Source organism: Lutra lutra, chromosome 2 (assembly GCF_902655055.1).
Source record: "Lutra lutra chromosome 2, mLutLut1.2, whole genome shotgun sequence".
NCBI lineage: Eukaryota > Metazoa > Chordata > Mammalia > Carnivora > Mustelidae > Lutra > Lutra lutra.
Window position 1 is genome coordinate 172,948,103 of NC_062279.1, and position 11,142 is coordinate 172,959,244.

The window sequence follows — 11,142 nt, forward strand, 5'->3', positions numbered from 1 at the left end:
CTCCTTTAGGTGTAGGGTTAGGTTGTGTACCTGAGACCTTTCTTGTTTCTTGAGAAAGGCTTGTACCGCTATATATTTTCCTCTCAGGACTGCCTTTGTTGTGTCCCACAGATTCTGAACTGTTGTGTCTTCATTATCATTTGTTTCCATAAATTTTTTCAATTCTTCTTTAATTTCCTGGTTGACCCATTCATTCTTTAGAAGGATGCTGTTTAGTCTCCATGTATTTGGGTTCTTTCCAAATTTCCTCTTGTGATTGAGTTCTAGCTTTAGAGCATTGTGGTCTGAAAATATGCAGGGAATGATCCCAATCTTTTGATACCGGTTGAGACTTGATTTAGGACCAAGAATGTGATCTATTCTGGAGAATGTTCCATGTGCACTAGAGAAGAATGTGTATTCTGTTGCTTTGGGATGAAATGTTCTGAATAGATCTGTGATGTCCATCTGGTCCAGTGTGTCATTTAAGGCCTTTATTTCCTTGTTGATCTTTTGCTTGGATGATCTGTCCATTTCAGTGAGGGGAGTGTTAAAATCCCCTACTATTATTGTATTATTGTCGATGTGTTTCTTTGATTTTGTTATTAATTGGTTTATATAGTTGGCTGCTCCCACGTTAGGGGCATAGATATTTAAAATTGTTAGATCTTCTTGTTGGACAGTTCCTTTGAGTATGATATAGTGTCCTTCCTCATCTCTTATTATAGTCTTTGGCTTAAGATCTAATTGATCTGATAGAAGGATTGCCACTCCTGCTTTCTTCTGATGTCCATTAGCATGGTAAATTCTTTTCCACCCCCTCACTTTAAACCTGGAGGTGTCTTCGGGTTTAAGATGAGTTTCTTGTAGGCAACATATAGATGGGTTTTGTTTTTTTATCCATTCTGATACCCTGTGTCTTTTGATTGGGGCATTTAGCCCATTAACATTCAGGGTAAGTATTGAGAGATATGAATTTAGTGCCATTGTATTGCCTGTAAGGTGACTGGTATTGTATATTGTCTCTGTTTCTTTCTGATCTCCTACTTTTAGGGTCTCTCTTTGCTTAGAGGACCCCTTTCAATATTTCCTGTAGAGCTGGTTTGGTATTTGCAAATTCTTTCAGTTTTTGTTTGTCCTGGAAGCTTTTAATCTCTCCTTCTATTTTCAATGATAGCCTACCTGGATATAGTATTCTTGGCTGCATGTTTTTCTCATTTAGTACTCTGAATATATCATGCCAGCTCTTTCTGGCCTGCCAGGTCTCTGTGGATAAGTCTGCTGCCAATCTAATATTTTTACCATTGTACGTTACAGACTTCTTTTCCCGGGCTGCTTTCAGGATCTTTTCTTTGTCACTAAGACTTGTAAATTTTACTATTAGGTGACGGGGTGTGGACCTATTCTTATTGATTTTGAGGGGGGTTCTCTGAACCTCCTGGATTTTGATGCTTGTTCCCTTTGCCATATTGGGGAAATTCTCTCCAATAATTCTCTCCAACATACCTTCTGCTCCCCTCTCTGTTTCCTCTTGTTCTGGAATCCCAATTATTCTAATGTTGTTTCGTCTTATGGTGTCACTTATCTCTCGAATTCTCCCCTCGTGGTCCAGTAGCTGTTTGTCCCTCTTTTGCTCAGCTTCTTTATTCTCTGTCATTTGGTCTTCTATATCGCTAATTCTTTCTTCTGCCTCATTTATCCTAGTAGTGAGAGCCTCCATTTTTGATTGCACCTCATTAATAGCTTTTTTAATTTCAACTTGGTTAGATTTTAGTTCTTTTATTTCTCCAGAAAGGGCTTTTATATCTCCCGAGAGGGTTGCTTTAATATCTTCCATGCCTTTTTCAAGCCCAGCTAGAACCTTGAGAATCATCATTCTGAACTCTATATCTGACATATTACCAATGTCTGTATTGATTAGGTCCCTAGCCTTTGGTACTGCTTCTTATTCTTTTTTTTGTTGTGAATTTTTCCGCCTTGTCATTTTGTCCAGATAAGAGTATATGAAGGAGCAAGTAAAATACTAAAAGGGTGGCAACAACCCCAGGAAAATATGCTTTAGCCAAATCAGAAGAGATCCCAAATCGTGAGGGGGGAGAAAGGGGATAAAAAGGGGTTCAGAAAAAAAAAACTATTAAAAAAAGAAAGCCGATAAAAAATATAAAAAGGAAAAAATATATATATATTAGATAAACTATTTAAAAAATGTTAAAAAAGAAAACGGTAAAAGTTAAAAAAATTTAGCAGAAGAAGAGAAAAAAAAATTGAAAAAGAAAAAAAAATTAAATTAACTCCAAAGCTAAAGAATCATGGGGAGAAAGCCATGAGTTGCGTGCTTTGCTTTCTTCTCCTCTGGAATTCCGCCGCTCTCCTTGGTATAGAAACTGCACTCCTTGGTAGGTGAACTTGGTCCTGGCTGGGTTTCTCCTTGATCTTCTGGGGGAGGGGCCTGTTGTAGTGATTCTCAAGTGTCTTTGCCCCAGGCGGAGTTGCACCGCCCTTACCCGGGGCCAGGCTGAGTAATCCGCTCGGGTTTGCTGGGTTTGCTTTCAGGAGCTTTTGTTCCCTGAGCGCTTTCGGTAGAGTTCTGGAAGACGGGAATGAAGATGGCAGCCTCCCGGTCTCCGGCCCGGAGGAGGCGAGAGCCCGGGGCCCCACTCTTCAGTGCACCCTCAGAGAACAGCGCCCAATTACTCCCATCACCCGGGCCTCTGGCCGTGCTCTGAGCTGACTGAGTGCAACCGGTTCACGGTAACCCCGAGCTGAGAGCTCACTCCTCGGCTCTGTCTCTGTATCCGGCTTCCCTGTTCTAATACCGGTAAGCTCTGCGACACTCAGATACCCCCGATCCTTCTGTGACCCTGTGGGACCTGAGGCCGCGCTGACCCCGCCTGGGCTTCACCCCAGTTAAGCCTCTGGAGCGATGTCCCTCAGCGGAACAGACTTTTAAAAGTCCCGATTTTGTGCTCCATTGCTCCGCCGCTCGCCGGGAGCCGGCCCCTCCCCCCGCGGTCTATCTTCCCATCGCTTTGGATTCACTTCTCCGCCAGTCCTACCTTTCAGATAGTGGTTGATTTTCTGTTTCTAGAATTGCTGTTCTTCTTCTCTTCAATCTCCCGTTGGATTTGTAGGTGTTTGCAATCTTTAGATAAGCTATTTAGCTGATCTCCCGCTACCTGAAGTAGTCTCAGCCTGCTACTTCTCCACCATCTTGACTCCTCCCATCCTTTTTTTTTTTTAAAGATTTTATTTATTTATTTGACAGACAGAGATCACAAGTAGGCAGAGAGGCAGGCAGAGAGGGGGGAAGGGAAGCAGGTTCCCCGATGGGATCATGTCCTGAGCCGAAGGCAGAGGATTAACCCACTGAGCCACCCAGGCACCCCCATCCTTTTTTTTTTTTCTTAATGTGCTGTGTCCAAATAGGTCTGAATAATAAGTATGTGCTTCTTGTGAAAATTAACTCACACACTCTCCAACAATGCTATATGGTAAACATATCATCATTCCCATTTACAGATGGGATAGCTGAGGCCCAATATCGTACAGCCAGTTGGAAGCAGAGCTGGATTCTGAACCATACACTCCAAGTAAATCTCCCCATCTCCAATCTATGATCCCATCGGCAAAGACTTTTTTTTTTTTTTTTTTGGTCATAAGCAGTAACATTCACAAGTTCCAGAGATTAGGATAGGCTAACTTTGGGGGGGCCACTTTTTCAGCCCTCCATGGGAAGTTGTTCGTGGATTACGTAGGTCCCATAACCTACCCATTTCTAACCTCTTTTTTTTTTTTAAGACTTTTTTTTTATTGGACAGAGAGAGATCACAAGTAGGCCAAGAGGCAGGCAGAGAGAGTGGGGGAAGTAGGCTCCCCGCTGAGCAGAGAGCCCGATGTGGGGCTCGATCCCGGGACCCTGGGATCATGACCTGAGCTGAAGGCAGAGGCTTTAACCCACTGAGCCACCCAGGTGCCCCATCTCTAACCTCTTAAAAAACACCAGTCATGGGGTGCCTGGCAAGCTTACTCGAAGAGCATACAGCTCTTGATCTCGGGGTTGTGAGTTCGAGCCCCACATTGGGTGTAAAGATTACTAACAACAACAACAACAACAACAACAAACTTTAAAAAAAAAAAAAAAAAAAGAGAGAGCACAGGTCATTTACCATGTGGGTAAAGGCTTGTGAAGCGGTTGTGAGGGCATCCTGGGAATCCAGCCATGACTAAAAGAAGACAGAAGAAGGGGCTAGGAGGCAGCGACACAGCCAACATCGAACCACTTGTCCCTCTTCCTAGGGTGTGTATCTTACAGGGAGGGAGGGACCGGGGATTTAGATTCTGTTACCGGCCATTTTAAAGGCTGTAGGTTTTAGAAATGGGAAGTGACTTAGAGGTTCTTCCACACCAATGTTTCGGCTCTTCAGAGACAAGATCAGAACAACAGGATCAGTTCTCCATGGAGGGAAGATGTGAGTCAGAGGCAAGCATCGAGAAACACGACACTCAGAAAGGGGCAGGTGGGAGATAAAAGCAGTCCAGAGCTGAACCCACCTGCTGCCTGAAGGCCCCCAGGGGCCCGTCCTTGAGCTGTAAGAGCCTGGAGCCCTTGGACTGGAGCCAGGGATGGCCCAGTCATGGGAAAGGCAGCACAGGTGCACTCCAGTCTGGGTGAAGCTTGGAATGATGACCACAGCTGTGACCTCCTTAGGTGTCTGCTGTGGAACACAGCAGTCAACCACCTTACCCAGATGTCCTTAAACGCTGGAGTAGCTAATCCCTCTGTAAAGAATCCTCTCTTCTCTCTTTCACCTCCCGATGCGGACACATTCCCTCATCCCCAGCACAAGGCGGTGAGGGAGGAAATGATACAGACCTTTTTCAACCCCGCCGTTCTCCCCCTAGCATTCTTCAGCCTGTGTTGCCTCCTTTGCCAATGGGAGATGTCACAGGTAACTCCCAGGGTTGGTGAAAGGGCCTGGCACAGAGACCGGTGTCCGTAGGTGTTTGAGAGCTCTGAATCCGCGGTTTGGGATAAAGGAAGGGGTTCCTAGGAACCCTGGCATCCCTGACTCGCATGTTATCCTTTTTCCAAAAACTGTGACTCAACGAACTTGGAGTATCTGGGGAAGAGAAAGCAAACGTAATTCCTGTTCACCTGTCATTCACTGTGTTCTTTCCTTTTTAACTTTCTTTTCCAGATGGTAACGCAAAATAATCCAGATGGGGTGCAGGTGCTGTAAAATGATACAAAGGTAAGGTTGAAAACATAACCTGGCAGTGGAGGAATCTGGGATTACCACAGGGGCCCTCTGAAGACCAGACATGGGTTTAGTGCGTTTATCCTGCTTTGGGGCATGACCAGCATTGCCAAGAAATTATGAGTTTGCAACTGCTTTGATACCATTTAAGGGGACATGTGGCCCCGATTTTTAAACTTATTTTGCTCACCATCAGAGCGCTTTGGGAACGACATCATCCTCTGAGAGCAAACTTGGTTTAGGTTGAATTTCCAATTCCCCAGAGAGTTTCGGTGCAAAGAGAAGCTTGGGTTGGTGCCTGAATGAAATGACATCGCTGAACATAAATCACGCCCGTCACATATGTCCAGATTCCATTTCAGAATAACTTGGATCCCATGAGAATTCTACACAAACGAGAGGGAAAACATTAATTAATTTGCTTCCTTCACAAATAACACTTTTTATCATGCTAGTTCTATATCTGTAGCTAAATGACTGTCTCCCTTTATTCATACGTATGTGTGTGTATAAATTCTATTCTATTGTAGTCACAATATGATGGTAGGCTTTATCCAAAAAACACTATAATAAATATTTATTATAAGTGTCATTCATTCGGTCCAGACTTCATATTTATTATTTTAATGACTGCACAATATTCCATTAAGGGGATGTGCTTAATCCTTTATTCCCCTATTATCGCACATCTGTTTTATTTCCCTGTTTGGTTGTTTTAAACTCTATGAATCACTTTGTACTTTGTTGCATGCTCTCTTGGATCTCTTCTTAGGATTGCTTCCGGGGGAGGGGGGGTACACATTTACACCAACTCTATCTAATTGGTTTAGACACACATATAGGCATAATGGAACAATCCCAGAAATTAACAGTAAGAATAGAAGGAAGAAGAGCCTGCAGAAAAAGTATTAATGATGGAAGTTAGTCATTCATAAAGGTAGTAATGAAAAAAGTGAATTAGTGTTTGGCCTGACCCTCATTCTTGTCTCTTCCCCCCCCACACCCCCCCACCCCGCCCCAGCTATCTCTTTGATCCGGCTCAAGTGTCCTCCCCTGGCTATGTCAACGAGGTGAACAGCTGCAAGGTGGATGAAGGTGACACTGGTAAACTGAAAGGCAAACAGAGCAGCCAAGTCCTCGTGCACAAAAATGAGCTGCAGATCGAGGGCCTGAAGAGGACGTCCAGCAGAGGCCGAGCCTGTGGCGGGCAGGAGCCCCACTGGCCTCCTCCAGGACAGCCCCCTCAGGGGGATACGGCGGGGGGACACTGTGCGGGCAAGGCCGGTAGTGCCATCAATGGCATCAGCCCTGCCCTGGCCCCCCTGCAGCCCACTGGAGATCATGGGCCCCACCAGGAAGACAGGGGCTTACTGCCTGCGAACAGCGTCGCCCCAACTCACCCCTTCCCAGAAAGAGGAGGCCCGGGACAACAGGACAGTGCGCTGCTGGCCTTGCAAGAGACCCCGGTCGTCCGAAATGGGGACTCTAGAGCTGCTTCCAGGGCGGAAGGTCCTGCCTTGGAAGTACTAGACCATGACCTCCAGATCCCGGCCCCAGATTACCCTCCCCTTTGGGGCTCTGTTGTAGACAAAGCTGATCGGGAAGAAAAGAACTGTCTTTCCAAGAGCCAGACTGAGGAGGACCCCCTGGTGGGAACTCAGCCCAGGGCAGGGGAGCACGGTTTGAATATGCCCTTCCCCTTGAAGAGAAGTTGGGATTCCTTGAACGAGGCCGTGACGACAGACGGCCTAAGCGTCTGCTTTAAAGAGGAGGCTGTTGCTCAGGCCAATTCGAGAACCGAGCGGGAGGATGCACGTGGCTCCCCCGGCGAGCCGGGCGGGGACGCGGAGGATGAGGATGCGGCGGTGGCCGAAGCCCTTGCGGCCTTAGAAGCAGCAACCGCCGGAGAAGACGTGGACATGGACGAGGCAGATTAGGGCCCTGAGCAGGTGGCGCAGTGCGCACGTTGGGTGCGCGTGCTCTGTGGACAGACTGGTGTTCCCCCCCCCCCCCCCCCCCCCCCCCCGGCGGCCTTCCGGGTTATTCACTCGATATCTGTTCTGATGATCGCCGGGGGGCCTGCGCGCGAGCGCTTGTTGTTCAGTACCGACCGCCCCGCGGTGCCGACGGGCCGTCACTCAGGGCTCTGGAATAAAAATCAGAGTGGGCGGTGCGGGACTGCCCACGGCGCATGCAGGAATTAAACGGCCTGCTCGTCCACCCACGGATCGATGTTCTTCAGAATGCTCTGAAATCCCGGCGTTTAATCCCCTCCCCACCCACCAAGGGCGCAGAATCACAGAACATTCTGTCTGTAAATTCTTTGTCTTGCTTTTGCGAGCCAGACATTGTACCCAACCTGGAAAAGGTAGCTACCCCCACTGAAAGTGCCTAGTGTGTCCCCAGAGCATGGCTTGCCTTCAGGGACAGTCACCCAGGGAACTAATCACTAACCACTTGTTTGACATCGAGTTGAGCTCAGCGGACTTCAGAATGGAGAAGAAGCCACCAGTAAGCAAATGGTTAGTCATTAGCTGCGATATTAAGACACCTTGACCTTAACTTTTTTACGTTATTTTTAATCTCCTCTGGGACTCGGGGAAGCCGGCCAAAATAATTCTGCAAACCGCTTGTGTTGTATTTGAGTTTTAAGTTCATGAGGTTGGGAAGAGCCAAGAGATAGACGTTTTATGCCACTTAATGTCTGATTCTGTTTAAAATATAACAACATATGCGTCTGTCCGTTGTAACTCAAAGGTAGTTCTGATTTCCCCAGACCGAGTGTCAGTAAATCTTGGTGTTTCTTTCCATTTGGAGAGCCGCACTGCCGAGTGGCAAGTGAGGAGAACCAGTCCGTTTGCTGAGGATGGCTTCGGCTGTCTGTCTCTGCCATTCAGACTCATGATACCACATGCTCTGATCTTACCGAAGGATGAACCACAGCCCTCTCTGGGTGCCAGTCTTCTAATTTATAAAAACAAGAACTGCCTCTCCAACATGACTCAGTGTAGAATTTAGAGGATGGTCCAGTCTCTCTAGAAAACTACAAACACGGAAGATGCCAGCATATGGCATTTCATAACACAGGCTCTGAAATGTGGCTAACCTCGGTTTGCTTTCCAGCTTTGCCACACGACCTTGGGCAAATAACTTATCCCTTCTATTTGCCCATCCATTACGTGAGAATAATAGTATATATTTGTAAGGATTAAATGAGATTGTGCAAGTATTTATCACGGTGCTTGACACACAGTAGGCACTCAATAAAAAGCTACATCTTATCAGTGAGAAACAAATCCTTGAAAAATGGTTTTATGTCCTCACACCTGAAAACTCTAATACTGTCAAGTGTCTATAATGTCATCACTGCGCTTTGGTGATCCTTTAAATAAAAACTTGATTTCTGAGCTTCCCAGCATCTTTAAGGATGGTGGATGCTTACTGATGCTTACCAGACGTACATTACCCTGGGTTGGTTTGGTGGCATACCGTCTCTACATACAGGGTCACACCGAGTGCTTAAAACATAAGCTGTTGTCATCGTGAATTGCATCATAGGTGGATTTGCTGTTGTACTAAGTACACTGAGTGCTTCCTGTTTGAGAGTGACCCCTTCAACAGTTTCCCAAAGTGTATCTGTTGGGATTAGGTTCAGCTGCATGTGTTAAGTGGCTTATATAAAAAGAGAGATGTATTTACCTCTTCATGTAAACAAAGTCCATAGTTAGCAGTCCAGGGTGCTAGAGTTCCATCCCATCAGCGACCTGTGCTCCCATCATCTTGGCTTCCTTCTCAAGGTTACTGTGTCTTCCAATCCTTGGGTGTCCTTTCCATGCAGGAAAAAGAAGGAAGGGAATCACCCTCCCTTCCATTTATACCTCCTTGGTCAACATCTAGTCACATGGTCACATTGAGCCACAAGAAAGGCTAAGAAAGCTTATTTTTCTCTTTGGCTGGATTTTCCAGTTAAATTCAGGATTTGCTTACTGAAAAGAGGGAGAAGAGACATTGAACGTTGAGGCAGTGAGCTTGCTCTGTCTGCCACATCAGGTCCTCAGAATGCAAGAGCCCTGGAGAGAGCCAGTTTGCAAGAGGTATTCACAGTTGACATATCAGAAGGGCATTGAATTTTTGGTCCAGTGGAAGGAGGACTGGACCGCGACAGGCATCCTGACTTCCCGCTGCTGTCTCAACAACAGGAGGGTGAAAGAGGACAATTCAGACGGAAGAGGGGTAGGGTGAGGAATGAGTGCAGACAGTCCCTTTGGCTTGCGTAGAAACACACTTCTGCGCTTGGCATGTGTACATGCTTTCCCATTTTGAGACTGCCACGGGTATTTCACCATGTTAACGGTTCACCTAAGTTTTAAAGATTCTTTTTGTGCAAATAACTGCTTCAGAAACGTTAGCAGATGACCACGATTTTCGAGTGTGTTTTTTTTAAAGCTATCATGGCGCCTTTTGTCTACCCCCCCATATCCAGGCTGTACCAAAGGATGTCCGAGGATAGAATCTTCAGGTTGAAAAGAAATTCCAGATGTTACCTTTATCCACCAGGTTGTCTAGCAACTGACTAGCATCCCACTCTGTGTTCCTTCTAGAGCCTGGTGCCACCCCATATCAGAAAAGTGGTTGATTGGCAGTAGTGAACTTTTCAAATATTCTGGGCAACTTGAAAGCACGGATGCACTCTGAACAGAAGGCACAGGCTCTGATTAGGAGGGGACATCCTGGTCTTTCGTGATCTAAGCAAATTGTGTCATGTGGCTATTTGCCACGTTAAATCTTGATTTTGATACAAGATTATTTCTATATTGTGTGCGTGTGTGCACATGCGTGTGTGTCTACATTTTTTACTGGGGGAAGTTGAACTATCATATAAATAAGAAAGTAAATGTTTTTCTCTGGTTTCCCAGGCAGATAGTAGCAAACTGTCGTAACTGTCAAACCAGATCTTTAGAGGAATGAGGAGAATCTGAGGCCGCTTAGCACACGCCCATTTTGCCCATGCTTAGTAACTGCTGGCCAGTCACCGACTCCCCGTCTTGGCTTCACTCTGCCTCTGACCCAGAGAGTCGGACTGTGTCTTCCTAAGTCTTCCATCAGCATCTCCAAGTGGGAGGCCCTCAGAAGAATGAAGGAGGCACAAAATCAAGCATCTGAGTTTCATTCTGAGGTCACAGGAATGAGGTCTTCAGTCTTGAACATGAACTTTTATGATGAAAATGTGGAGATCTTTGCTCTCTCTCTCTCTCTCTCTCTCTCTTAAACTCCAGAGTAAACCTCAGTTATTCTGAAACCTTCTATTTTGGAACGGGTGATAATTAAACAGAGACAAGCTGACATTTGTTTCTCCTGGTAAACGCTTTCCCTGTTCATGTATGGGAAAAATAAGTTGCACGTTGATTGAACTGAATTGGTGAGTTCCTCTGATGCAGGAGGTTAGAGTAGACAGCTATAATATGTCTGACCTTCAAGGCTCCCTCGGCCACTTGAAGAAACAACCCTTTAGACTCCCCTGTTAAATCTGCCGATTACAGATGATTCTTTTTTTAAAGATTTTATTTATTTATTTGACAGAGACAGTTAGAGCAGGAACATAAGCAGGGGGAGTGGGAGAGGGAAAGCAGGCTTCCTCCCCACCCCAGCAGGGAGCCCAATGCTGGGCTCCATTCCAGGACTCTGAGATCAGGACCTGAGCAGAAGGCAGACGCTAAATTGACTGAACCATTCAGGCACCCTTGAACTCAACCTTTAAAATCCTGAGGGAGAAAGAAAGAGAGGATGTGTGTTTGTGTAATGGAACTCCGATGTCCACTGGGGGTTGGCTCTTCACTTAGCGCCTGCAGCTACGGCTCCTGGGCTCCGGGTCTCAGGGGTTACCAGCATGTGGCACGTGCCAAGC

General features: G+C 46.2%; 1 protein-coding gene across 2 annotated transcripts in view; it reads left to right on the plus strand.

Annotated features, from left to right (window-relative positions):
• The window catches only part of C2H4orf19 (chromosome 2 C4orf19 homolog), a 92,532-nt gene extending 82,483 nt beyond the window's left edge, over window positions 1–10,049 (plus strand). For both annotated transcript variants that reach the window (XM_047719088.1, XM_047719089.1), the window contains 2 exons: window positions 5,178–5,231; window positions 6,259–10,049. In XM_047719088.1, the coding sequence (XP_047575044.1) occupies window positions 5,200–5,231; window positions 6,259–7,174 (948 nt within the window). In that variant the 5' untranslated portion in view covers window positions 5,178–5,199 and the 3' untranslated portion in view covers window positions 7,175–10,049. The remainder of the gene's footprint in view (window positions 1–5,177; window positions 5,232–6,258) is intronic.
• The last annotated feature ends 1,093 nt before the right edge of the window (window positions 10,050–11,142 follow it).